Genomic DNA, 26,666 nt, shown 5'->3' with positions numbered 1-26,666 from the left:
CGTCTGAAAAGGGGAAGGAAAAGGGGGGAGGGGGGTGCTGGTAAGATCGAAACCTTCCAGAAGAATGCGTATTTTTATTTTTGTTTAGAGCTAGTTGCCTCGACGACGGGAAAACACAGTTTGACACCAATATAGGAGCAGAATTAAGTTCTTTGAGCTATGCAGTTGCCATTGGCAGCATCTTCAATGCTTACTCTTTCCTGGAGTTGTTGTGGATGGATGGAAGGTTTGGAGGCGTTAAGCATATTGACCCCAAACGTGTTGACACAAAGCTTAATGCCAAAGTAAGCATTAGAGAGATTTAAATCAAGCTTTTACCTACCTACCTACTTAGGGTACTTGGGGTAGTCAGGGGTAACTATTACAGGTATACGCCATGTGAGGAAGTAAGACTTGATGGGTATCAATTCGTACCTTCAAATTCAGGGTCTTAAACTCAATCATACCGCGTGAATAGATACCTTTACTTTTGTCAGGAGCTACAGAGCCAGTAATCCAAATAGTAGTTGCTACATACAACGTATACACATGAGGAGACAGCGACCCTCTCCCCCTCTTACGTTGATACAATGTACGTGTCAACTATCTCCAAGTTATTGCTATATTGATAGGCTTTCCACATGACTCTTTCCCAAAAGGTTGAATTATGACACAAGCCCTGCCAATTCTCTTGAGCTCTGAAGTGTCATTATTTAATCTTCTCGCAAAGATTCCTTTTTCTTCTCCCTTTTTTCTTCTGTCTTTCCATAAGATGGAACCTAGAAGACGTGAAACAACATCGTTTTCACGCGGGAATCTCTAGTATTCCCATTGATATTACGGCTGCGGCCAACGTACGTCTCAAAACTCAGTCGACCTGCTCCACACATTGCACATATTTCAATAAATATACCTACTCTCTATCAGCATATTGCAATGGCTCAGACTCAAAGCACTGCCGCCACCTAAGGTGGATTTCCTGACTTAGGATGGCAACAAACGTTGGACGCCGTACTTGGCGATCGACTTTTCTGGCTTCTTGACATAAGAGAAGTCCCTCACCTTCAACAAGGCCCTGCCTGTTGGTGAATGCCTCCTTGAAAGACCCCTGAGCATATTTCGAGCAATAAAGCTTATTGCCTAGACCTCCTGTTTCCATCCAGCACACCCGACGCCTCGGCCCGTCCCAAGTCAGGGTGTGTGTACCTAGCTGCGACACCCATTTAACCATGCGAAAATAGTTACATAAGATGTCACCAGAAGGGAACAGCCTGTACAAGGTTGTTGCCTTTCTGGAACAGTTCAATTGGACGAATGGGGATTCATCAAAAACTTCGGTACCTATGTGTTAGTCCACAATGGCCGCAAATGGGAATCTTTCAGACTGGACAGCCCTGCCAATACTGGTAAATAAAGACAAAGATGCCGACATCCAAGGCCATTGGCTCGAACTGAGAATGACGATAAATTATGGCAAGGTAGAGGAAGACCTGTCAGGCACAAACCTTCCTTTACTGGCAGACTTACACACCCACTTATCTGATCCGAGGATTGGATCCATGTCAAAGTTTGACTTGAAGTTCCTGGATTTCCACGGCTTCAATCGACTCGGATGCCACAAGGGACTCAGTCAGCTGCTCATTCGATGTCTGAAATGATGCGAATCCTGCTTGGGCCAATCCGACACCCAAGCCTAACCCCGAACCATCCCGAATTCCACCAAAGTCACCGAATGCATTAACAGAGTGTATGGAATATATCGATAATAATATCGCCATACCACACCGTATTGCTATTGTTAGGACATGGATGGATAAGGATAGCCACTGCCATATGAGCATCTCCATAGCTGCTGCCGCCACAGCTATTGCTGAACCTTATCTGTCCATGTATATATAGCTAGCCTGAGAGGTCGAAAGCTCTGCTCTCTTCTTCTCTTTTATTATTCATTCTTTTGACGATTGAAGTCCAACAATTGGTAGCACCTCTACCTACGGTCGGAAGACCAACCATACAATACCGGTTCTACCGAAGGGTCAGCGATAGCTCACCCAGAAAATCTACAGATCAGCATAGCTCGATATCTACCTCTCGCTCATCTTCCCCTTTCCAAACCCAACCAGAGGAGATAACTCCCTTGTCTCAACAGGAGTCAGAGCTTTTTTTCAAACCGATCCGCAAGCTTCTTAACGACTGGAGCCTCTCCGGCCCTACCTAATCCACTAAACTCTCACAATAGCAGTTTCAACCATTCTCACAATATAGAAATTCCGGCTCAGAATACTCCTGCAGCCATGTATAACCATGTTGAAGGGTGAATCAACAACCGTCCCATTCTTATTCATTGACCACCTTCATTGCAAACATATCTCCTTTCCATGTCCATCCACGTCCTAACAGCTATATTCCTTTCCAATCTAAGATATCCCAACGGAGTCGTCGCCACCCAAGAGCGCGGCAAATTGATAATGATGAAACGGTACCCTCTAAGCACGGAACGTCAGATTAAGGGTCAGAGGACAAGATATCAAATAAAATGCTGCGAAAAGTTTTAATGTTCAAATATTATCAGGTATATCTAATCTCTAGGGAGTTTCATAGCTGCACGAGGAACACTGGCCATATGGGTAGACCGAATTGTATGAAAAGAATGCAGTCATTATGTACTTGAAGAGTTGTGGACTAATATGCAGGAAGGGGGTGGCCTATATACCTACCTACCTAGGTATACATAAGCTCTTCTTTGTTGTCAATAAGACATTCTGATGCTTATACCAAACACCCAACTGTGAGAACCATTACCGTTTTGGCAGCATACTTTATCAATGACTTCAGGGTTACCTTCCAGCTAAACTGAACATTTTCACCTACCTAACCTACCTATATTATTAGGCACCCAAGTACCTATCTTAGGTGTTCAGTACAGAGTACTAGGTATGGTATCTACTAGGTAGGTACCAGGTCAATTGTTCTATTTTTAGAAAACCAAGGAGATGAAGATATTTCATACCTTGATAACCTGCGAAGTACCTTGGGTAGGTACCTAAGGTACTTGGCATATCAACTTCTAAGAATAGTGACTGATATATTAAGGGCTCTTTATTAACCTTGTCACTTACGGGGAGCGGGATTAAAAACGCGGTCAGGCATTTGACGATGCGGGATGGAATGGAACGTCATTTTAGAAAGTTCTTGGAGACAAATTATACCTTCTCCTTTTGGCGTTGTGTCGGGGGGGAAGGGGGGATAGGACTTTAGCGGTCTATTACCGCGTCATGAAATGTGAATATTTACCCCTGATGCTGCATATTGTCGACCTAGGTACTGGAGTTGTGGCCGCATAGTGGGTGGTATTACAAATATGTACGTACATATATAGGTACATACGTGTATGTGCAGAAACTAGCTTGATGTGACGCTGCAGGAAGTTCACCCTGGTCCATGGTCTTGGGATTCTGTCACCTACTTGATTCTCGGAATTCGGAAACAAGGTGGGTTGCTTTTTTGCTCCAATTCACTAATTCAGTAATGAATCAGTAATGAATTTGGTTTTGATGACTTGGAACATGTTAACCGATGCCCATCTGTAGAGACATCCAAGATAAATTACGATTATAGGGTGTAGGTACCTAACTGACATGAATAGTGATAAATAATCGTCAAAGATGCTCATATGGAACAAACTGCCTACACACATACGGATATAGAACATACTAACCTAGGTACCTACCTAGTACTCGAGCAAGAGAAATGTAATCAAGATATGGTAACCTTTTAGCTACCGATCTGCCACCACTAACACCTTACATACATAGACTCCAAGGCCCAACAATCATATGGTCTACCCACAGATTGAAGCTACATAGGTACCTACCTACATCTAGAGAAATTATTAGGGAAAAGAATAAGAGAGGAAAGAAATATAAAAAAATTCCTGCAGTGTCACCGCTCTTTGCGCCATCCCATCCATCATTGTCTTCCCCTGCTGCAAATTCCACGGCGCAACGGGCAAGCACGGGAATCGTAAGATTTGCTGACACAATGCCGGTTCCAGATCACCGGGTTTTCGAATACCAGCTACTTGGTTAGCCCCCACCCGGCCGTGATAACTTTATGTATACATACCTTGCATGTGTACACATCCATCATACCTAGTATTTAGGTGCTCCCACGGCCATCATACCTGTATTTAGGTGCTCCCACGGCCATCATACCTGTATTTAGGTGCTCCCACGTAGCATCGACCTACCTAGTACCTAATATTGAAGTTTCCCTCCCCCTTGTCAACACATCGCATCAACCACTCACAGACGATGCAGAACCATTGACAGCTATCCACAGCCACCGAAACCCCCCCTCCCGTTTTCCCTTGGCCCTCATTTAAGTCAGTGCGGGAACGCTCCCCCGGAACCCACTCATATGCAACGACAAGACGTAGGCCCAGACCGCCGGGTATCCTTCGACAAGGCCAGGGCCGGGGGGGGCGCTTGGTGAGGCGATGGAACTAGTTCAACGGCCGCCTTAATTTTCCCTGCCCCTGTCCGATGATGGGTCGCGGGGATGCGGCTGAAACTTTTTTTTTCGATGTAGACGTACCTTGTAGAACTTTTGCGGATGCAGTGCCAATGGGACGGGATGGGGATCGACATATGTGTTGTCAATTGGTAGGTAGATAGGCAGGCACGTATTGCGTAGATACCTAGTAGGTTGGGTAGTAGAGATGGGATGGAGGTATTCACTACCCCAGCCGTGCTTCTCCCTTGAGAGAACGGCTGTCTTTAGGACGTAGGTATATATAAGAGATGCGAGGCGACCAGATTTCACAGTGGAAGCAGCTCCGCATGCCTTTCGTTTGCTACGACTTTGGTTTGAGTATTTTGCGCCGTTGAGCATGGCGGAATCTCACGACATTGAGTATGGGGGTAGCGGAAGAGAGGGGCATGTTTCTGTCGGAAGTGAGGGTTACTTTAGGGACTATACTCCCGGTGAGACGGCCGTAAGCCTAGGCGAAGACGGACAAATAGTGTAAGACTTAACGGCCACGGCGCTCACGCAAGTGATAAGCACTGGTATCTAACCACCATCCTGATAGTTCCTCTCCTCCTATCCCCGGATTCACGGAACCGTCACCTCACTTGCAACCCCGGAGCCTCGGCGGAGACGCAGAATCTTCTTCCACCATCCTGCCAGCACCCAGCCACCACCAACCTCTCGCCCCAAAACTACGGCCTACGCTTTCAAGTGACAGACCACTATCACCACCACCACCACCACCGCCTCTAACTCGATACCTCCGGGACGTACAAACGCACGAACTCATTGCCCTCGGGATCAGAGTCGACGACATACAATACCTCGATCCAGGAACCCCCCCGCAACCGCCAACGTACCCGCACGTGCACGGGGCAGCGCGGAACCGCGTGGCGACGTCGTCCATGTCGTCGGTTTGTCTAAACGTCAGCGAGAAGCAAGGTTCCCAGAAATCGACGGCGGCGGAGGGGGCAGAGAGCTCGCCCGCGGGCGAACTGCCGGATGTTATCAAGTCTTCGGGGTCGGAGCAGGATGAGGATGGCACGACTTCGGATGAACACTTGGAGAATTTGCATAGGGCGTGCGTTGTCCCCCCCTTCTCCCTGTCTCTCTCTCTCTCTTTCTTCCACCACCTAACCCCCTTTTTTTCATATTCTCACGCTCCATCCCATTCATTCCTCTACTTTCCTTCCAAGAGGAGAAAGCCAGTACTTGGTTTTAAATCAGTACCACCTATCCTTAGGTGGGCTAAGTGCTTATCATTGTCGATGCTGATCCGATTCCCGTAGTATGAAGTTGAAGCGACGAGTCCAGTCCGAGACGAATCCGCGGGAGGTGCGGCCGCTGAAGATGCGGAAGCGTAAGGGGGATAGTGCTGGTACCTAGGAAGGAAGGGCTGAGCTCGGCTTAGGTAGCTTATGATGAAGTGGAGTATTTGCTGAGAGGTATGAGCTGTGGTGGATGGAGGTTATAGGGGGCCGTGGTGTAGGTAGTATAAAAACCAGCGAACTCTCGCAACCAGGGGACTAATTGTGTTTTACTTGAGCGACATTTCCCCAGTCTCGGTTCTGTGCGGAACATCAACGTATGATTGGTTGATGTAGCACGTACGATTTGCAAAGAGCATGCTAGGTAGATACTAAGTACCTAACTTACCTATGTGAAAGACAAAACATGTGGTGAACATGAACAATATGATGCTCTCCGTGTGATATCTTCCAACGCCACGATCATCCATGACAATAAACTCCTTCTTGTAGTCAAATTGTAACAGAATTCCAACCAAGGCTTCACTATAACATTCAGCGAGATTTTCCCAATAGCCGCTATAGGGATTGACACACATCTACCACTTCATCTCTGAAGAAAAGGGGCCAGGGCAACTCTTTGAAACAGTACAGTTTAGATTGAACAAGCAGAACTAAATCTCCACATTCATAGGTATATTATCGTAAGGCATACAAATGGCTCAATGATGTGAAATACTAAGTCAATTAATGCCCATACTTCTAACTACATCTACTACTAGGTAGGCTGAATCGATCTGTTCCGTCAAAAGGGAAGGTTTCGAAAATATTCAATTAAGTCAACTTATTAGCAGCTCGATAAAAGCATAAGCTAATTCCATTAGACGGGGAAATGTACAAAGCAGTATACTTATCTAAGCATACTAGGTACCTAGTACTAGGTACATGCAGGTACGGGGATACAACTTGTACATAGGTACCTTGGTACTTTGGTACTTGGAGATAGTTAATTAAAGGTCGATCATTTGGAATAATTAAAAATAAATTCGTCATCAAATCTGAACAACTTTCCCCATCAACCAATTCTACCCATGAGCTTCCTCGTGCGCCCGCTGCCCACGCAGCAGCCCAAGAAACTATGCTGCCACAGAACCGTCGCCTACGACATCTCCAGGGCATATACCTGCGCAACCTGAGCTTTACTAGACCTCACGGCAGAGCCGCCGACGATCTCGACGCATACCTTCCATCCACCAAGACCCCAACTTTACACGATGGTCCGCCGCCTCAGCTTCATCATGCTCATTCCTCCGAGAGTCTTATATCCACCAAGGTCAATGCTAGACGTCGCAGTACTTTGACCAATGCGAACCCCATTACCCACCAGAAGCAATTGGAGTACACCGTCGAGAGTAGAGCTGCTGACGTGTTCTTCTCCCTGCACTGCGACCAAGATGCTGAACCCTTCTACCTCAGCGAAGTTAGCGAGCGTGCAATTAACTTCAACTTTCGCTTCTTCGACCTATCCCAAACCGGCCCTTCTATTACGAGGGAATCTCGATTCATAATTAAGATATGGGCCAAGCGGCAGCGCATTTGGACCTTATTGCTTACCGAACACGTTGACATGCGCTCTTTGCACTACCTCGGCACCCTACGGAACCACCACTTCCCCCCCAATTGCCTCGTCTTCCACCTCGTTGATGGTGTATATTCCCTCGAGCTATCTAGCAAGAAACATGAACCGAAACAAGCCCCAACCCTACCAACTTCCACTTATAATGCCTTGATGAAACTCTCCAACCTCGACAACTCCATCCAAGATGCCCTAGCCACCCGTGAAGCACTTACTGCCCAGATAAACTCAATACTCGAGCGAACACCTCCCGATGCCGTTCCCCAAGCCCAAGAATCCGCCATCTTGGCTTCCAAATACGTCTCCGCCCAGATGCGTGCCCTCCGGACCGCCCAAGCCCGGCGCGACGAGCTCCAAGCCTCCATTGAAGCGCGCCGCACCGCCATCCGGGACGGCCGCGCCGCGCAAGCCCGAGCCTCCGACGACGTCAAGCACGCGCAGTCGAAGCTCCCCGCCTCGCGCGCCCTCATCGCCACCAACCGCGAAAGCATCCACGGCCAGCGGCGGCGCGTATGCGAGGACCTCGCGCACATCTTCCCCATCACCCCGAGCCCCTCCGGCGCCCCCCTCTCCTTCAGCATCTGCGGCGTCCCCCTCCCCAACACCAACTACGACCCCACCCTCTCCACGTCAACCGAGGACTCGCTCTCCGCCGCCCTAGGCTACGTCGCGCAGCTCACACACGCGCTGCAATTCTACCTCTCGGTCCCCCTCCCCTACCCCCTCCGCCCCTTCGGCTCCCGCAGCAGCATCCGCGACGATATTTCTCTTTTGCCCGACTCCCAGCGCGAGTTCCCCCTCTTCATCCGCGGCGGCGCCACCGCCCAGTACCGCTTCGACTACGCCTGGTTCCTCCTCAACAAGGACATCGAGACCCTCTGCGTCGCCTCCGCCGGGTTAAAAGTAGTGGATATACGACACACGCTCCCAAACTTAAAGTATCTTTTGTATGTCTGCAGCGCGGGCCGCGAGGAGGTGCCCGAGAGGAAACGGGGAGGCGTTAGGGGCCTTTGGGCTGGGAGGCTGAGGAAGACTGGCAGTGGTGGTGGTGGTGGTGGTGGTAATGCGAGGGATGACGCCGCGAGTATAAGTACCGCGGGTAGTCGCCCCGGCAGCGCGGATAGTGGCGTCAACAAGCATAGGGAGCAGTTGATGGGGAGGGTTATGGGGAAAGAGAATGGAAATGGCAGTAGTTTAAGTCCCGTTGCTGGTGTTGGGGGTGATAGTAGCTTTGGCAGTAGTGCTGGTGGTACCGGATCACCCGGAAGCAGTAACTCTGTCGTCGGCCTCCCCTTCGACGAAGGCTCTACCATGCTCTCACTGCGCACGAAGGGGCTGAGGGAGAATGTTGGGGCTGTTGCGCAGGCTTGAGTTGGGTTGAGTTGAGTTGGGTTTGAAGGGAGGATGTAAACTGCTTGCTTGCTTGCTCGTTTTGCTTGTGGTCGGTGTTGTATTAGATAAGGTACATAGCCGGAGTGTGGAGTGTGGAGTGTGGAGGAAAAGTGATCGAACGGTAGAGGGGAGGAAAGAAGAAAGGAAAGAGAGAAAGAAAGAAAGAAAGAAGGAAGGAAGTTAGCATGTTAGAGCGAGGTAATGTTCGAGCAAGGTGTTGCGTTCTGAGGTGTTGTGAGGTGAAGAGGAATGAGGTGAGGTGAGGTGAGATTAGATACCCCTTAATATATTACATACCTACTAGGTAACCAGGTATATACCTACATGCCTATGTACCTAGACTTATACACTTGTTTGCGGCCAATTAAGCTTGGAGAGGGGCAGCATAGGTATGTACAGTAGGCATCTACCAACCCTACCTAATATGTATTTAAGGATAGAACATAAAGTTATTATTATAATATTCACCACGATCTTGATTCAATTAGCCTACCTACTTACATACCTAGAGTACCATACCACACCGTACCTAGACACGCCCACAAATAAGCAGCCCTCCTCCAAACATTGAATCGACGATACCTAATCTTACCTATTAAAAATTTCGAATTATTAACCCCCCCTTTGTTGAGAAGGTCTCGGTATACTATGTAGGTATGACATATAATACACTCACTCACTACCTACCCTACCCCTATCTCGCTCCATCGTACCCCCCTATTCATACACCCCAACTATACCAACCCAATCCAATCCAATACAACGCAAACATCAGCCACACGGGCTCGAACCCGCTGCACTCGCTTCTCTGGGCATGCAAGTAAGTTATGTATGTACCTAGGTATGTAGTAACCAGAGCGCTGACACCACCCCTCAACTCAGAAAAGACACTCAACAACACAACCAGCAAAACGCCGTGTAACATCCTCGTTTTCAATATACAGGTTTGTACAAGCATATGTACCTCAGCACCTAGGTTAGGTAGATATACACTACATCACCACCTATCGCCTATCCCCCGGCCCCGCCCCAGCAAATTTAACGCTCTTCCTGCGCTCCGGGGCACTGCTTCCGGCCCCAATAGTCGCGCGTCCGGGACTCGAGCTCAGGATCCCGAGAAGTCCCCCCCCTCCTCCTGCGGTCGTGCTATGGCCCGCTCCGCTGCCACTGCCAGCGCTAGCGGCACCGCCGCCGATATCAGCCGCGGAGAGAGCTTCCCTGACGCTTTCGACGGCTCTACTTTGCGGGACTTCGATGGCGTCGCCGCGGATGGTGGTGGCTTGTGCTGCGGCTAGGGAGTCTCTGGCATGATGGCCGGAACCTCTCCGGTCGTTGGCGCTGTTCTTCTTGTACCCGATGACGCTGCCGATGGAGCTGCGGGTTTGTTCGCGTACTACGCGGTTTAGCTCTTCTGTGCGGGAGGTAGTGCTCTCGTTGCGCCATCTCCCGGGGAGGCATGCGTGTCCGCAGCCGTCGAAGGGGCAGCACCCGTCGCTGTTTGTCTCTGGGAAGGGGCCGTCCATGGGATGAACTGATGCAGACGAGTAGGTTTCCTTTGGCCCAACGGGGGCGTGCCAATCTTGCAAGCAGTTCGCGTGCCCGCCATGAGAGCAACCAGGACAGTACCACCAAGTGGAAAGTATCGGCTCCTTCGATAGGTTGGATGTAGGCGTTGCCAAACCTTCCGACACCGACGCTGGCGGAAGTGGATCGGCCGTAGCGTCCCGGTGTCCACAAACGGCACATGGTGCCATTACAGCGCGGCAGCGCTCGCACTTCCATACCCCAGGACCATCCGGATTCGAACGGTCGATTTCTCGAGGCTTGTGACACTGAGAACAGGCAAATGCTGCTGAAACTCGCTGTTGCGCTGGGGCAAAAACAGAAGTATAATTGTCGCCCCAGGCCTCCAGACCGTTGGGCCAGCCGCGAACACAGATGTTACGCAGCAAAGCAGCTTCAACAAATAACTTCATGCCCATAAGTCGGCTATGGTGTTTCCTGACAATCGCCGCTGCTTGATAGGGGTCAATCACATCGTCGGGGACAAGAGGTTTGAGGAGAAGAACGATGGCAGACGCATTTAACGCAGAACGTTTGGACTCAAAATCCAGAGCTCGCGATAATACATCGTACGGATTGAATGGCGGAATAGGCACCTTTGCCTTATATTCAATGGCTATGGGATGTGGGTATGGAGGATCGTCTAGCCAAGGAAGAAAATCGGTCTCCGTAATATGAGGTGATTGGTGGTCTTCAGGTTGGGCTGTAGGGGAAGATATTGGTAACATTAGCTTTGGGACTGAATACTCTATAGAATGGTGCTTATCCAGGTCTCGTGACTGAGCGCTATCAAGAGTATCACTGGTAGTTTGAGAGATCTTGTAGTCTGTTAAGGTATCGGAATCTTGTCGTTCCAACCCCTGCCGAAAGGAATATCTTATATCATCGGGTGACTCTCCAATTTGTTTACCTCTAATTCTGCTTCCGTATTCTTCTTCTGTTTCGTCTGGGCTTTGGTTATTCTGCTTAGACTTTCGGGGTGTTTGATCAATGGTCGTGCCGGATGAACCGGTGAGGACCGATGCTTGCCTACTTGTGACAGATAGAGAAAATATTGGAGCATAGCTCTCGTCGGAGTCAGTCCTAGGCATTGGTTTGCGCCCCCCGGTTAGACTCCCTGGTTCTTCGCTACCAAGAGTCAGGGAGCCCTTCTTCATCGGAACGTCAATCGCTCCAGCAGGGATATTCTCGATGGCATTCAAGTCGTAGAAGTCGTACCCCTCCGTGTTCGACCTTTGACTATCCGGACTCAATGTTGAGAGAGATGTTGAATCGAGCCGTTTGCGCTGACCGAAGCTCTCTGGGAGGATGGTGGGTGGCAAAGTAAAGCTTTCCATTTCGTGAACCGTAGTTAACTTATTTCCATCAGCATGTCTATAGTTATTGCTAGCATCTTCCTTGACCGGCCGAGCTAATGGGGTAGGGACATTCGACTCGCTATCGAGATCCTCTGCAAGGAATGACCTCCCTAGAGGATGACGGTTGTCTAGAGATGCCGCGGACGACGGCTTTCTTGGTGTATCATCCCCACCTACTTTTAACTTTGGTGACATATTTGTCTTCGGGATCATCAACCCAAAATCAAATGGACCATGATCGGGGCTGGCGGGAGGCCTCTCACGGCGAAATAGACGGTGTTCTAGGTGGTATAAAGACCTCCGTGATAATAGTAGGTCAATGGCATAAGCTAATATACGCCACGTCTGTGCTAGGCGGTGTTGGCTGACGCTTTCAGAAGCTCGCGCATATCGTTCCATAATGCCAACAACTCTCTCATTCAACGGTTTCCCCCCTTTCGTACGTGGTAAATCCTGTTCGAGGATGTCCAGATATTGCGCTGATAGATAACCATAAATTTGTATGTTTGGGGCACCAGGAATCTGGCCGATGGCCATGACTTGTTGTGGCCTAAAAGGGTCGGTCAATTTCATTGCTTGGTCCAAAGAAATGACTTGATCCTCAATGCCCGAACTGGAACGGGGTGTCATGCTGATGGGTTGAGAAGTGCGATTGCCCGCTCGGCGTTTCTCAGTTACGCGCCGTCTTGTGCCGAGAAAACTGCCTATAACGTCCTCTTCGGAGTCACTGCGACTAATACTGAGCATCTGGCCAGTAGGACTAGAACTGTAAGAAGAAGTTGGCATGCCTTGATGCGCCATTGTTGTAGGGCGTGGTCGGGGTAATCGTATCCTCTCCTCGAGAAACATGAGCACTTCTCCCCGAGCGGAGAAATCAAGACTTGAAAGTGATTGGCGGTCCATAACTTTGGGGGCAAACGCAACATCGCACTGGGAAAACCCATCAGGGCCGGCAGTCCACAGAAGGTCCTGGTCGTGCCAAAGCAGAGCACTAGGCGAGTTATCGAATATATCTATCTCCTTATACGGCATGGTCGGACGTGCCAAATCCCAGATGTGCACGGAGCTAATGCCGTATTTCTTAACATGCCCCCCTTCATCATAGGATACAGCGACCTGAGCTGCACGTCGCCCTCGGGCAGTAGCAGACCAAAGACCAGGCCGCCAGACCACGGATGTGACGGGCGCCGGACAACTTATAGTCCACTTTGGCTTCTGTCTCTTTTCGGCATTATCCGACAAATCCCAAACGTAGCATTTACTGTCCAACCCAGCACTGATCAAATGTTCACCATCGGCGTGCCATGATATAGAGGAGGCGCCTTTCTGCGTATCGTGGGCGTTAATCTTGAGGAGAGGCGCGGAATATTTCCGGATGTCCCATTTCAAAACGACGCCGGAATCTGTCGCACAGGCAAAAGTCATACCGTCTTTAGGCGACCATTTTACATCGCTAACTCCATCGGCGTTGCAACGGAAAGCCTGCCAATTACGAAAAGTCGGACCACTTCGTCCAGGTATGGGCGTTTTCACGTCGAAGCAGCGCACCGTGCCATCCTGCCCTCCGGATAATAACCATGTTCCATTATGAGGGTTGAAGTCTAGTGTATTGATCTGGCGCGAATCCTCTTTGGTTTGGATGAACTCAAGCCCAGATCCCATACCCAAGCGACCGATGTCGTACATAAAGATCTTTCCGTTGGCGCAAGCGGTAAAGACAGTAAGGTCGTTGCCATGGTTGGGGGCTAACTTGACGTCTTTGATGGACAATTGATCGGACACGGAACTGGCAGCGTTGCTCTTGTTTGCGAACTGAGCAGTAATGACAGAGCGCACATCGACACCTTCTTTAATGCTCAGGCCATCAAAATAAATTGTCTTGAGAACATGGCGGCCACCGAGCACGGCGGCATGACCATCCGGGGACCGATCGAGACAGGCTATTGGTACAGCGGAGGGGTATGTGGCATTTTGAGAGGCATTAGGTCGATAAGATTGAGGAACGGGTGAGCTAGTGACAGCTATATTCCCATCGGTAGGAGTATCGGTAAGCTGTCGGCCAAGCAGCCTCCGCACGATCCTGCGTTGGTTATACATATCGTCGATGGCGCGGCTTAGCCACTGTAACTACAGAATTCAGTAGCGTCATGATTCTCGTAAAGAGAAGACGACGGCGAATCGAATCAGCCCATATATGATTTGAGTGTTTCGCTAAATGAGGTGTTATTTTGTTATTTTGTATTAGTTGTTAGAATAATCTTGGAAGCTTGTAGTAGTAGTAGTAGTAGTAGTTTGTAGTTTGCTGAGAAGATAGTCCAGTCATGTCGCACCACGCGCTCGGTGATGAGCATTCAACGTTAAAAGAATTAAATGCTAGAGGTAAGTTAGGTAACTAAGTAGTACAAGTACAATCCCGGTATTCGGGAAAGACGCGGTGGGGACCTGCTTAGCACCTAAAGTGGATGCAGTTCAGTTCAAGCTGCACCTTCTTAAGACACATGCGCAGGATGCGTCAACGCGCAGTGGATTGCGCAGGTGGCAGACGTAGGCAGACGTATGTAGGTACTAGGTACTGTACAATCATCTAGGTTACGTAATTGGCTTTTGCTGCCGAATATTACCCAGTCTACGAAGTATCAAGCCCCCAACAAAAACAACAATTAATTAATATAAATTGAGTGAGAATAGAGTTCCGCATTGTTGATTGCTTTTCTATTCCAGATTCTCTTGATTTGAGATTCCGCTCAGCTCATTCGCTTAAGGTGAATATATTCCCATTATCTTCATAGGTCTAACAGTATGGTATACATGTAGCGTTCGGTATAATGATTTCCAAGTTCTTATTGTGATGAATACTACGGTACCTATCTTGATATGTAATCCTATAAGAATCTTCGGCGGCTGCCGAGAGCGGAATGCCAAGCTGCAACAAGACCGGCTCAAATCCCCCGAACAAACGCAACCCGCGCCCCTCATTAGTACCCGGGCAGACATTGATATTCCCAGTGTTGATTATTATACTCAACTTCCATGAAATATATGAAACGGAGCGAATAATTCCAGATATAAATCTTTCGCAATGTCGTTCCCCAAGGTCCCTCCAAGTGGTATTTGGGCCCCCGCCGTCACCTTCTTTGACCCCAAGACAGACACTCTAGACACCGAATCCCAAGCAACTTACTACTCCTATCTGTCCAAAACCGGTCTTGCTGGACTTGTCATCCTCGGAACAAATGCCGAAACCTTCCTGCTTACCCGCGAGGAGCGCAGAACGCTGCTGCAAACAGCCCGCAAAGCAGTCGGACCAGATTTCCCCATCATGGCGGGCTGCGGTGGCCATTCCACGCGGCAGGTCCTCGAATTCATCACCGACGCCGCAGAGGCCGGCGCAAACTATACGCTAGTTCTCCCGCCCGCCTACTTCGGCAAGGCGACTACTCCCGCCGTCATAGACAACTTCTACGCCGACGTGGCGACCCAGAGCCCGCTTCCGGTGATCTTGTACAACTTCCCCGGCGTCTGCAACGGCGTCGACCTGGACTCGGCGACGATAACGAAGCTGGCGAACCAGCACAGCAACATCGTAGGCGTAAAACTGACCTGCGGCTCCGTGGCCAAGATCACGCGCCTCGCTGCCGAGCTACCCGCGGCGCGCTTCGCGACTTTCGGAGGCCAGTCGGACTTCCTGATCGGCGGCCTCAGCGTCGGCTCCGCGGGCTGCATCGCCGCGTTCGGCAACGTCTTCCCAAAGGCCATCGTGAAGATCTACACGCTGTACAAGGAGGGGAAGTACCAGGAAGCGCTCGCTCTGCACCAAAAGGCCGCGCTGGCCGAGCAGCCTTGCAAAGCGGGCATTGCGTCGACCAAGTACGCGGCTGCGATTCATACGGCGAAGGCAGCGGGCATTGAGGGCGCGGTGGAGAAGTTGAAACCGAGGCGCCCGTATTTGGAGCCTGCGGATGCGGTGAAGCGGAGTATTGAGGCTCAGATGGCGGAGTTGGCGGAGATCGAGAAGAGTCTGTAGTCTATAGGTCCTTGGAAGAAGGAACTGTTGATACGATTCAAGCACTGTACATAGCAGTTTGAAAGCACGCATGAGTAAATATTTCAGGGCTAATATTTCATTGCCTAGGTATAGTTCAACATAAACGCTGTGACTGGTTGTTTCCATGACCTAGTAACATATTCTAGCCCTCACTCCCGTAACGATGGTATCAAACTCTCTACTTGGGGATGATCCTTGACCAGGTTCCTGATCGGCAAGAAACACTTATTCTGCGCCCACTCCGGCGTCTCGTTGTCGTCGTGATGCTCGCACCACTGCCGGATCGTGTTGTAGCCTATCCAGTGCCAGCCCTCGCATTTATCCGGCTCCATGACCTACCATCACGGATTACTCGAGTTAGCTCTTGTTCTCACTCCTCACTGCTCACTGTCTAGTTCGGTATTTACGAAAGTGCAAAGGAGGAAAAGCACAATAAAAAGGGAGCGAGAGAAAAGGATGATAGGAAATAAGCACCAAGTAAAAAGAAATAAAAAAAACCCACCTTCGGCTCCTCCCCCTCCCCCTCTACCCGACACTCCACGAACACCGTCACGTAGTGCCTCGTCGCCGCATCAAACACATCGTTCGTCACCCCCGCCACCCGCACCCCCGCGACCGTCAGCCCCGTCTCCTCTAACGTCTCGCGCGCCGCGCCCTCGAAGAAAGACTCGCCCATCTCGAGATGGCCGCCGGGGAACTGCCAGGAGCCTGACCACCCACCCGGTGGCTTGTTTTAGTTGGGTGGCTTTCTGGGTGGGTAGGTAGGGGGGGGGGGGGGGGGGGTAGGGATGGAGGGGAAAGGGGGTAAGTAACGTACCAGCGCCGTGCGCCCCCTTCCGCTTGCCGAACACAAACTCGCCCCGCGCGTTGCGGACTAGGGCGGCGACGCCGACGCGGGGGGAGTACGGGGGTGCGGTGGTCGGGCCCTGCATTTTTTTTTTTTTGGTATCGACTAAGCTATTTTTCCGGCGTGTTAATCACTGCTCGTAGATTTATTTAGCGTCTCTGATAGCGTGCTTTTTAAAAAGTCGGAAAAATACCTAGGTAGGTGATAATTCGATGTTTGTCACAATGCCGAAAGCGGACCGGGGTTTGGGGGGTACAAATAACGGCGATGCGGTAGGGCCGGAGTAAGGCCGGACAGTGTGGATATAGGATAGGCACGGTGCCTGATCTACTGTGGTGGTATACGTTGGGAATAGATGCCGTGTTTGCTTACCTGAGAGGGGATTACGGTCTTTCGGCGATTTTATAGACTGTTGCGTTAATGTGCGTACCAAGGTAAGCGTCTTACCGCGAAAGTTCTCCAGTAAGGAACAGTAATTAATTCGTCTTGATTCAAGCACTTCTCAGGTCGGCTCAAGATGCACCGAAAGCTTCAATATCACCTCGAAATGGGGACTTGATAGTATTGTTGTTTTGGTTAAACCCCTTTCTACCCGAAAGCATACCTACCTAAACCTACCTAATGTAGTGTATGTAGCAATGACACAAAAACAAACGAGCAAGTTCTCCTACCTACCCCCTTTATCAACTCCTAACCTTAGCTCCTAACCCCTTACCTAACCTAAGCATGATAGAACGCCCAATTGACCGCCGTCCCAGCACCACCATCCGTATACCGAAAAGTTCCCGCAGTATCCAACTTCTTTACCATCCCATTTCCATCCCCAAACCTCCCAACCCTCAAGCCCCTAAGCCCTTTCCTCCCTGTCTTCCACACCCGCCCCACACCGTGAAGTCAGGTAAAACAAAAAAAAAACACCCCTACTCATCCGCCGCACCACCCCCGGCGCTCCCATCCTCCGGCCCCGGCTCATAAATCGAGATCGTGTAGTTCGTCGTTGTATAATTCGCAATAACCACCAAATCCCTATCCGACGCGTTAACGTTTCCGTGCGGGAGCGCTACGAGCGGGATCGGGACGTGGCCGTAGTGGTGGTTGGTAGCGTTATACGCAGCCAAGTCCGGCAAGGTGTACGTGCCAGCGCCGACGCCGTCGGTTTTGTTGTAGGTGTAGCGGCGGGCGCGGGTGTGTTTGGGTTTTGGGGGCTCTGGGTCTGGGTCTGGGATGGGTGTGCCGTTGGCGAGGCGCCAGAGGGAGAGGGTGAGGGAGTAGAGGAACAAGGTGGTGAATTTCATGGCTGCCATTGGGAGTTGAGTAGACTAGTCGTTTTTGGTGATAGTTTGTTGGTTGAGGATTTTTGATGGGGGTGCGAGGGTTTCTGGGGTAGGTAGGCTGGTTCTGGAAGGCTCGGGGGCTTTGCTTTATATAGCCCGTGGTTGAGCGCCAATATCTAGGACTTATAGGTACACAATCCTATATCGAGGGTGCCCCTGAGGTAGCCTTACGCAAGATTTGACAAAGGAGCTTGCGTGTAGAAAGTATAGCCCTGACGTGCTTCCAGCATGCACTTGTGTCCCAGGTTACGCAGATGAGATTAGAAGTAGCGCCAGCGAGCCAACTCGTGTTGGAGTCCCTACGCTTCATTCAAATGTGGTCTTATAATTAGCAAGTGCTTCTCGCGTCATGTCCCGATGCAGTCATATGCTGAAATGAACTGGCCCGTGAGTAAGGAAACCGTGACACATGGGCTCGAAGAATATGATTTCCACCTGACATTTTGTCAGTCTGAGTGATAATGTACCTAGTCATAGCTATGAATTCATACCATCATTCGAGACTCTTGTATTATAACTTCGTCTCCTTACTCAGCCTCTCCAGGCGCCTCTCTTCGTCCAGGACCTCTTCTCTACCCCTCACCTCAACTTCCGTGGCTACCCCTTTGGAAAATCTTACCAATACCACTCTTTCCCAATCCCCACCCTTATCCGAACCATTCAGTTCCGGACCAGGCTTATCAAGTCCCAGTATTGCCCTCTTATCGCTTTGCCGTATGCCCAGAGTAGTAGGACTAATGGTTTTCTCCCCCCAAGGAATTTGGGCCGTGGGATGTTTCAGAGCTCTGGGTTCGGTTGCCGTTGGCACGGTATTCAAGAATCCCCTCAGCCTCTCTCGCTGGGAGCGATAATGCTCTACCAATTCCGAGGGACTGGGCGAATCCGCGGGGGGGCCTACCATAAACTGCGACAACAGGTGAAGTAGAAAACACTGGGGTGGAAACAAGACAATTTCGCCGTTACGCTGCTTCTCTAGCCACGTGCTTGCATCGTCAAACCGCGCAGCGGTGATCTCCGCGCCGCCATCAGGGGTAGGAATGATGGCCTCGGATCGCGCGGCCGATATGGCGGTGTCATCTATCGTCGAAAGCGGGAGCATATACAAGTACATCTGCGTAGTGAAGCGTCGCGGCTGAGCGAGAGGCGTTATCCATCTAGTGAACGGCAACAAATTCTCTGTAATCCAAGGTTTAGTTTTTTTCCCTAGTCAAACAATGTCAAGGCGTCCAGAGTGGCGCTCGGGCACGGTTATCATTACCCGTATCTGCAACTCCGCCTACGCTCGCCAGCCACTCGACGAAGCGTACCTTATTTCGGTAGATCGCTTGACGAGCCTGATCGCGGTCGACGGTGGGAATGCTCAAGGGCTTCCCATCTATGTCCCCTTCACGAGCCAGCAGGATCCCGCTTTCTTCAAAAGTTTCCCGGATGGCGCCTAGCCTATACGAGAGCGAGTCTTCATGTATCTTGGCATCGCTTGGGCTTGGAACCTCCCCATCGTGGAATACAGAGAGATTCCCCCCAGGAAATACGTGCGCAGAGGGGAATGCCGAAGAGGTCTTCACTCTGTGCAGTAATAACACTTGGTTTTCCGGAGACAACAGAACGACGCTCGAACTTGGTCGAGGCGGTGTCTGCTTCTTCCTCTCTTTCACTGTTTCTCCCGCCAAGGTGTGCGTCTGCTTTGTCATACCAGGAAATCCCAAGTATCCTAGCTGATGGTGGTGATGGTGGTGGATTCGCCCAGTCTTCAACCTTTCAGACCGGCGTTTGGCCCCATCCGATAATGTACACACCCGAATTGGTGTATCTCCAGGTCGGGTTCGCTGAGTTGTAACAACCCGATGAGTTCCGCTAAAACGCAGGCTATAGCGAAAAAAATCCTTCAGAATAAACTCTCTATTGTTCAAGATAGGTGTGATAGAAGTTCTTATTGGTAAGTTAGATAATTGTGGAGGATATAACAACATTTCGGTGTTACAATGGGATGGGTGGTTGGATTGGAAATGGGGCTGAAAGTTGTCAAAGTGGAATATTTAAATGACAATAAATGAGGAGCTGTTTGTTGATGACTAACTTCTGACTGGTCATCGTCCCCCTTTTTTGGTTATGTATTGTATCTACATGTAACTTACATAATCTATCATTGTTACAGTATAATGAATGTTCAGTACATACCTAGTTATGTAACAGGGAGTAAAGAGACAATGTTACTATTACAAGATTAGTAAGAATAGTGACTAATCATTCCCTTTTGACGCCACAGCCGCCCTTCTGTACCACCATCATAATTACATACCAAAAAGATATCAACTGCCGGCGGGGTGCCTAACTACCTCATCGGGCACTGATTATTAGGTAGGTATCCTCCATAACTATTGTAGGTGATATCATATCCACGTAGGCAACAAATTGCGGGTTTTTCATTTGTAACTTTTTTTTTAAATTATTTCTCTCTATTTTTGTCTTACAAAAAAAAAAAAAAAAAAAAAGATTGAACAGAAAGTATGATTAATATTACTATGCTATTATTGACATTAGATACCCGTCTCTCGTTGCCACTTGCTCCCTTTGCCTATTTGCTCCCTTCCCCTTGGAACTGCTTCACGAAGTACTCTATTATCGCCGTCACCGTCGGGTGATTCCACGTGAGCGTCTGCGGCACCTTCACCTTCAGCACGCTCTGCAGCTTCTGCCTCAGCACGATGGTCATCACACTGTCAACCCCGATATCCGATAGCGCGACGCGCGGGTCGATGTCCTCGATGTCGCCAATCTTCAGTATCGACGCGAGGGACTCGCGGATCTTGATGTCGAGCCACTTCTTCAGCTCCGCCGTGTCCGTCGGGCGGTCCGCGCTCTCGCCCTTGGCCCCTTCTGCAGGGGCGCCGGACGACGAGCTGTCCCTCTCGCGGGGGCGCCGGACTGTGATCTCCTCCATCAGCGGGCAAGGCGCCGATTCCCCTTCGTCGTAGGCGAGCGTGCGCGTGACGACGGCTTGCTCGACATCGTACTTCGACAGGTGCTCCCAGGCGCTGAAGGCCTCCTCGCACGTGATGTCCGTGATGCCCTTGCTCTGCAGCTCGAGCGTCAGGAACGCCGAGGTCCCCATCCCCATGCTGCGCCACGCCGTCCACTGGAACGCCACCGCGTTGCACCCGAGGCTGCGCCTGTGCGCCGCCAAGGTATCTAGAAAAGCGTTCCCCGATCCATACGAGCTCTGCCCCGACGTCCCCACCAGCTGCCCGATGGACGAGTAGAAGACGAAGAAGTCCAGAGTTCCCGGCGGGAAGGCCTTGTGTAATGCTAAGGCGCCGGAGATCTTGGGCGACAGCACGCGCGCGAATGAGTCTTCGGTTGTATCGACGAGGAGGCTGTCCTCGAGCACACCGCTGGCGTGAACGACGCCGAGGACGGGGGGAAGCGAGAGGCGGTCGAGCGCGTCGAGGAGCAGTTCGTGCGCGTTCTTGGCGCCGACGTCGAGAGACACGACGTGCACGCTCGCGCCGTGGTTCTCCATCGCTTGGATGCGGGCTAGGATGGGCGCGATGCTCTCCGATGCATTGGCCCACTGACTGCGGCGTGGCAAGGCACGACGCGAGAGGATGACTATGCGGCGCGCGCCCTTCGCGATGAGGAAGTCGCAGGTCTCGAGACCCAAGACACCGAGACCACCCGTCACGACGTACGTCCCCTCGGGCTTGGGTAGGAGGGTTTTGGTGCTGGATGCGGGGTGGCGCTGGTTAGCGGAGAAGGGGCGCAGGCGCGCGATGCGAGGTACGCCGTCCTCGAAGCGGATGATGTCCTGCTCCTGGACGTACTTGAAGGGCAGGATAGGGAACTGCGGGCCCTCGTTGTCGATCAGACCCCCCCAGATGTCGGGGTGCTCTGACGCGACGATGCGCGCGAGGCCGTACAGCGCCCCCTGGGCGAGTGCCGTGGCGTCCTCGGCGGCGAAGACGCGGTCCGTCATGATGAAGAACTTGACGGGGAGCTTGTTCTGCGCGATGAACTTGACGGCGGAGGCGACCTCCCAGATGAACTTCCGGGACGCGCGCGCGATGTCGTCGGAGGGCTGCACGGCCTCGGGGCAGTACACGACGGCGGACTCCATCGCGTTGAGCATGGCGGATATCTCTGCCTGCTGCAGCTCCTTGGCAGTGTTGACCTTGACTACCTTGGAGATGTGCCGCTGTCGGCTCAAGTCCTTCGCGTACTGCTCATACCTTTCGGTATCTGAGGAGATGATGACAGCCTGCTTCAGGAGGAGGGGCTTCTCGGATAGACGAGCAGGGATCCAGGCCATGTGGTGCACGAGGGTATCTATGCCCTTGCTGATCCCCGAGCCACCCTCTACTTCGGTTAGTCTTAGTCCACGGAACTTGGCGAGGACCTCGCCGCGGACGTTGAGGATCGAGACGTCGGCAGACCGCGTCTGTGGATCAGCGGCAGCGGCGTCGGTCTCCGTGGCGTAGAGGAAGTAGACCTTGGGGGGAGGGTCGCGGGAGTGGATGACGAGCTCGTCGATTTGCGAGACGATGCGCAGCTTCGGGTCGTCGGCGAAGACGGTAGAGCCCACCGAGGACGCGGCATCGAGGGTAGGGGCCCACGACTTGACGTCCCATGTAGTCTCCTTGTTGTCGGGGTCGTTGTCCACCTTGGCGATCATCTCCTTGTCATTGCCGTAGTGCTCCGTGACCGCCCAGGGGAAGGCGATGCCCGAGACACCGACCTTGGTCAAGTGATCGATGGAATAAGTGTTGGGTAGTAGGTTGCAGCGCCTTCGGATGGCGTCGATAGGGATGGATGGCTCGGCCTCGGTAAGGGGCTTGTCGCTCCACTTCGCGGCACTGTGCACAGTCCATGAGTGGTCGTCGGATGAGCTGAGGCGAGATGCGACCTTGACGTTTTCTCCTTCCATGACGACTTGGACGTTCCGAGGGTCATCGGTGACCTATTAGGGGGCTAAAGTTAGTATGAAGATACTCGAAGGGGATGGATGGCTGAAAAGGTAGGTGAAAAGAAAAAAGGAAAAGGGGCGAAGACCTACCGCAAGTGGAATACGCAGCGTCATATCGGAGAGGGTAGTAGCGCCAGTGGCATGAAGGAAAGTGTTAACATAGACGGCAGCAGGGATGATATTTGTGCCGTGGAGTTTGTGAGGCCTCGGGAACGGTTTATTGCTCTCGTTAAGCGTGGTGGTGTAGAGAATGGTATCGGTACCGGCAACGACTGTACGTTGACCGGTCATCGTGTGCAGATCAACATCGTGGAGCATGTCAGCCCCCGCCGATCCAGAGGACACTTCCTTCCAGTACGGCTTCTGGCTCCAGCGGAACCCGGGAACCTGTCCGCACCATTTCCGACCGAACAAGGCGTTGAAATCGACGGTAGCGCCTTTGATGTACAGTTGAGCCACGGCGTGGAGAATGCTCTTCTCCGCAGACTTGTTCTTCCGCATCGTAGCGATGGTCGTGAAATCCTTCAAGTCTTTCTCAGCCAAAGTCTCGTTGACAGAGTGTAATACGATAGGGTGGGATGAGACCTCCAAGAAAGTTCTGAAGCCATCCTCTACGGCGGCATTGACGGCAGAGGTAAGCCATACAGGACTCAACATGTTGTTAATCCAGTAGTCTACATCTCTAGGATCTAGGGCCCGAGCATCAGTCATAGATGTCGAGTAGAGCCTAATCGACGGCAGTTTCGGGTGAAGTGCCTTGGACAAGGCATCTTTCAATGGCGTCGACAGGATATCCAGCATGGGGCTGTGGAAGGCAATATCGGTCTTGACTTGGAAGGTTCTGATACCACGCTCCCTTAGACTCTCGGTGTACTGGGCCAGAGGAGCGACAGCACCACTGACGACACAAGACGACGGAGAAGAGTCAATGGCGGCCACGATATCCTTCCTGTCACCCAACTCCGCGGATACCTCTGAGAAAGGTAGGTTGACCAGATACATGCCGCCAAAGCCCCTGATCCGGGCATACAGGCGTGCACGCCTCGTCACGATCAGCGTGCCCTCCTCCGGGCTGATACATCCGGCGACAACAGAGGCAGCGATCTCCCCAACCGAGTGGCCGATGATAGCCTGAGGGTGAATGCCCTGGCATTGCAAGAGCTGGCTGAGGCCGACCTGGACCAGGTAGGTGAGGACCTGAATCTCGTCCGACTCCTGGAAATCGCCCCTTTTCAGGCTATCGAGGGCAGAGTACCCGAGCTCCCGGGACACTATTTCGTCTAGCGGGGCGACCGTCTGGCGGAAAACAGGGTTCTCGAGCAGCTCTTTGCCCATGTCCGCCCACTGTGCGCCATGGCCAGAGAAGATCCACACCGCCTCCCTGCTAATGCCGGTCTCGAACGCACGGCCTTGACTGACCCACTCGCCCGTCGTGCCCTTAGTAAAGGAGTTCATCGCTTCAGCCGCTTCCGCGTGGCTGCCCACAACAAACGCTGCGCGGAGGTCGTGGTGAGCGCGTCGTCGTGCGAGCGTCGCTGCCACCGACTTCAGACTTTCGCATTTTCCAGAACTTTCGAGCCACTCGGCCTGCGCCGCGCTCTGAATCGCCAACCGCTTCTCCTGCGGAGCGGAAAGCAGCAGCAATGTCGGCCGATCCTCTTCCTCGCGTGCCATGGGCACAGCAACAGGCGACTGCTCGATGATGGCGTGGGACACGGTTCCGCCATAGCCGTACGAGCAGACGGCAGCGCGTCGCGGCCGGTTTCCCTCCTCGATCCACTCCGTCTTCTCCTGCACGACCTGCAGGCCCGACTTCTCCCAGTTGACGCGCGTGTTCAGCTTCTGCAGCCTCGCCTGTGGCGGTATTTCTCCCTTGTTGACGGCCATGACCGCTTTTACGAGACTGATGGCGCCGGCGGCAGCTTCGAGGTGTCCGACGTTGGGTTTGATGGAACCAACGTAGGCGGGCGCGTCGGGGGAGCGCCCAGCGCCATATACCGCAGAGATGGCGGAAATTTCCGTCGGATCGCCCAGCGAAGTGGAGGTGGCATGTGCTTCAATATAGCCTATGGACAAGGGGTCGAGGTCCGCGACCTGCAGGGCCTTTCTGGCCACGAGCTCCTGCGCCTTGGCGTTGGGAGCCATGATGCCGTTCGTCTTACCGTCCTGCGCAATCGCCGTGCCCTTGAGGGTCGCCAGCACGCGGTCGCCGTCCTTGATGGCGTGGGATAGACGCTTCAGGATGAGCACGGCGGCGCCTTCTCCTCTGGCGTATCCGTGGGCATCGTCGTCGAAGGAGAGGCACACGCCATCCGGTGAGAGCGCGCCGGCTGAGCCTAACATGTGAAATAGGGCAGGGGATAAGCAAACGTTGACGCCGCCGACGATTGCCACTCTGGACTCCCCGCCGAGGACGGCCTGCCGCCCGAAGTGCACGGCGCACAGTGAAGATGCGCATGCAGAGTCGACCGCCACACTAGGGCCCATCAGGTCGAAGTGGTAGGAAATCCGGTTGGGAATTCCGTGTGCGGTCGTGCCTATGCCCATCCAGGGCTCGATATTCGGTATATCTTCGAGCAGAAGTCGAGAATAGTCGTCTGAATCACAGCCCATATACACGGCTGTGTCCGATCCGGAGAGAGACTTGGGGTTGAGGCCGGCGTTCTCGAGGGCCTCCCACGTCACCTCGAGCCCTAATCGTTGGTGCGGGTCCATCTGCTCGGCCTCCTTGGGCGAGATGCCGAAGAATGAGGCATCGAAGTTCTCCAGGTCTTCGATGAAGTAGCCCTTGTTGATCGTCTTCTCGATCACTTTCGCATTTCGAGGATCTCGTTTTCTCCACGGCTCCCAGCGCCAGCTGGGGCTCTCGCCGGACGCATCTTTCTTATCCATGAGGAACTGCCACAGCTTCTCGGGAGTGTCGTTGCCTCCCGCTGTGCGGCATGCCATGCCGATGATGGCTACATCGTCTGCTTGGAAGTCCGCCTCGGAGACTGATGAGGCGGTCGCAGCAGACGGTGATGAAGGGGAACTGGAGAGGAATCCGTGCGGCGTTCGAGGGGTCGACGCCCCTGAGTCGGGGCCGTTGGTGCTTTCCATCGTCATCATTATAAAAAAAGAGGTACGTAAAAGGGTATATAAGGGGTATAACAAAGAGGGGGGGTATAAGTATAATCTTCTATTATTTCTCTAAATCGATCTAGTCGAACTCGCTCGGGGTATATGGGACGGATAACGCTCAGACTCGTGAAGGGCCGCGCACTAAGACTTTATATTAGAGCCGGACGTCGTTACAGAGGGATGTTATCTACATTAGTAGTTGTACTATGTAGGTGCGAGGGAGTGGGGTCTTGTTCAGATCGCGGGTATCCAAGGTCAAGGTTCAAGGTTACCTAGTAAACAACGTGTCTTATGGCCGTTCTGTTCGCGGGAACAACGAAGGGACGGGTGGTGGAGCAACGTTATCTACCAACCTGGGTATATATCCCTGATGGAATCACGTACATGAGAGATGGGTACTATGGTAAGTATGTATATTTCGTCTGATCTTTTTTGCCACAGTGCAAGCCGTACACGTGGTTCAAAGGTCTCCCCCCTCCTCCCAAGCCCGAGCCCACTTCATGGGAATAAAGGTAGACGCTTGCCTAGTTCATGCGAGTCGCGAATGTCTTTCAGGGTCTGGGATTCTAGGGTGTCGGAAGGGTTGTTGGAACAGGTTATTGACCCGCAGCTACAACGCACGTTACGACAGGGAACATGAACATAGCAGGCAAGA

The 26,666-nt window shown here is 52.0% G+C and overlaps 8 protein-coding genes across 8 annotated transcripts; 3 read left to right on the top strand and 5 right to left on the bottom strand.

Annotated features, from left to right (window-relative positions):
* Positions 1-4,749: 4,749 nt before the first annotated feature.
* Positions 4,750-5,910, top strand: GGS25DRAFT_461245 (uncharacterized protein). The gene is made up of 3 exons (XM_049258937.1): positions 4,750-5,004; positions 5,072-5,590; positions 5,799-5,910. The coding sequence occupies exons 1-3, from the start codon at positions 4,871-4,873 to the stop codon at positions 5,893-5,895; spliced, it is 750 nt and encodes a 249-aa protein (XP_049113338.1). The 5' UTR covers positions 4,750-4,870; the 3' UTR covers positions 5,896-5,910.
* A 903-nt stretch (positions 5,911-6,813) lies between these two features.
* GGS25DRAFT_461231 (UV radiation resistance protein and autophagy-related subunit 14-domain-containing protein) lies at positions 6,814-8,969 on the top strand. The gene has a single exon (XM_049258936.1). The coding sequence runs from the start codon at positions 6,895-6,897 to the stop codon at positions 8,761-8,763; it is 1,869 nt and encodes a 622-aa protein (XP_049113337.1). The 5' UTR covers positions 6,814-6,894; the 3' UTR covers positions 8,764-8,969.
* A 280-nt stretch (positions 8,970-9,249) lies between these two features.
* On the bottom strand, positions 9,250-14,053 carry GGS25DRAFT_508251 (uncharacterized protein). The gene has a single exon (XM_049262455.1). It carries the CDS (start codon positions 13,800-13,802, stop codon positions 9,789-9,791), a length of 4,014 nt encoding a protein of 1,337 aa, XP_049113336.1. The 5' UTR covers positions 13,803-14,053; the 3' UTR covers positions 9,250-9,788.
* Positions 14,054-14,367: 314 nt separating this feature from the next.
* On the top strand, positions 14,368-15,809 carry GGS25DRAFT_508250 (aldolase). The gene has a single exon (XM_049262454.1). The coding sequence runs from the start codon at positions 14,785-14,787 to the stop codon at positions 15,727-15,729; it is 945 nt and encodes a 314-aa protein (XP_049113335.1). The 5' UTR covers positions 14,368-14,784; the 3' UTR covers positions 15,730-15,809.
* On the bottom strand, positions 15,810-16,935 carry GGS25DRAFT_508248 (NUDIX hydrolase domain-like protein). The gene is made up of 3 exons (XM_049262453.1): positions 16,568-16,935; positions 16,253-16,458; positions 15,810-16,085 (listed from the first exon to the last, which is right to left on the bottom strand). Exons 1-3 carry the CDS (start codon positions 16,680-16,682, stop codon positions 15,900-15,902), a joined length of 507 nt encoding a protein of 168 aa, XP_049113334.1. The 5' UTR covers positions 16,683-16,935; the 3' UTR covers positions 15,810-15,899.
* Positions 16,936-17,517: 582 nt separating this feature from the next.
* GGS25DRAFT_525720 (uncharacterized protein) lies at positions 17,518-17,901 on the bottom strand (the record flags this gene model as incomplete). Its single annotated transcript, XM_049264846.1, has 1 exon — positions 17,518-17,901. One exon carries the CDS (start codon positions 17,899-17,901, stop codon positions 17,518-17,520), a length of 384 nt encoding a protein of 127 aa, XP_049113333.1.
* Positions 17,902-18,341: 440 nt separating this feature from the next.
* GGS25DRAFT_461006 (uncharacterized protein) lies at positions 18,342-20,335 on the bottom strand. The gene is made up of 4 exons (XM_049258934.1): positions 20,231-20,335; positions 20,110-20,144; positions 19,190-19,797; positions 18,342-19,107 (listed from the first exon to the last, which is right to left on the bottom strand). The coding sequence occupies exons 3-4, from the start codon at positions 19,620-19,622 to the stop codon at positions 18,443-18,445; spliced, it is 1,098 nt and encodes a 365-aa protein (XP_049113332.1). The 5' UTR covers positions 19,623-19,797; positions 20,110-20,144; positions 20,231-20,335; the 3' UTR covers positions 18,342-18,442.
* A 171-nt stretch (positions 20,336-20,506) lies between these two features.
* GGS25DRAFT_515927 (acyl transferase domain-containing protein) lies at positions 20,507-25,783 on the bottom strand (the record flags this gene model as incomplete). Its single annotated transcript, XM_049263135.1, has 2 exons — positions 20,507-22,885; positions 22,982-25,783. 2 exons carry the CDS (start codon positions 25,781-25,783, stop codon positions 20,507-20,509), a joined length of 5,181 nt encoding a protein of 1,726 aa, XP_049113331.1.
* Between the last annotated feature and the right edge of the window lie 883 nt (positions 25,784-26,666).

The sequence above is a fragment of the Hypoxylon fragiforme genome, assembly GCF_022984875.1.
Source record: "Hypoxylon fragiforme strain CBS 206.31 chromosome Unknown GGS25scaffold_9, whole genome shotgun sequence".
Classification (NCBI taxonomy): Eukaryota; Fungi; Ascomycota; class Sordariomycetes; order Xylariales; family Hypoxylaceae; genus Hypoxylon; species Hypoxylon fragiforme.
This window is presented reverse-complemented; position numbering and strand designations above follow the sequence as displayed.

Bases quoted from the DNA above. Each gene is read 5' to 3' on its own strand.
- GGS25DRAFT_461245 (XM_049258937.1), top strand. From the start codon at position 4,871: ATGGCGGAATCTCACGACATTGAGTATGGGGGTAGCGGAAGAGAGGGG. The intron at 5,005-5,071 runs GTAAGACTTAAC...CCATCCTGATAG, and splicing joins GGCGAAGACGGACAAATAGT to TTCCTCTCCTCCTATCCCCG. The intron at 5,591-5,798 runs GTGCGTTGTCCC...CGATTCCCGTAG, and splicing joins TTGGAGAATTTGCATAGGGC to TATGAAGTTGAAGCGACGAG.
- GGS25DRAFT_461231 (XM_049258936.1), top strand. From the start codon at position 6,895: ATGCTGCCACAGAACCGTCGCCTACGACATCTCCAGGGCATATACCTG.
- GGS25DRAFT_508251 (XM_049262455.1), bottom strand. From the start codon at position 13,802: ATGTATAACCAACGCAGGATCGTGCGGAGGCTGCTTGGCCGACAGCTT.
- GGS25DRAFT_508250 (XM_049262454.1), top strand. From the start codon at position 14,785: ATGTCGTTCCCCAAGGTCCCTCCAAGTGGTATTTGGGCCCCCGCCGTC.
- GGS25DRAFT_508248 (XM_049262453.1), bottom strand. From the start codon at position 16,682: ATGCAGGGCCCGACCACCGCACCCCCGTACTCCCCCCGCGTCGGCGTC. The intron at 16,459-16,567 runs GTACGTTACTTA...GTGGGTGGTCAG, and splicing joins GAAGGGGGCGCACGGCGCTG to GCTCCTGGCAGTTCCCCGGC. The intron at 16,086-16,252 runs GTGGGTTTTTTT...CCGTGATGGTAG, and splicing joins GGGAGGGGGAGGAGCCGAAG to GTCATGGAGCCGGATAAATG.
- GGS25DRAFT_461006 (XM_049258934.1), bottom strand. From the start codon at position 19,622: ATGACAAAGCAGACGCACACCTTGGCGGGAGAAACAGTGAAAGAGAGG. The intron at 19,108-19,189 runs GTAATGATAACC...CTTGGATTACAG, and splicing joins AGGCGGAGTTGCAGATACGG to AGAATTTGTTGCCGTTCACT.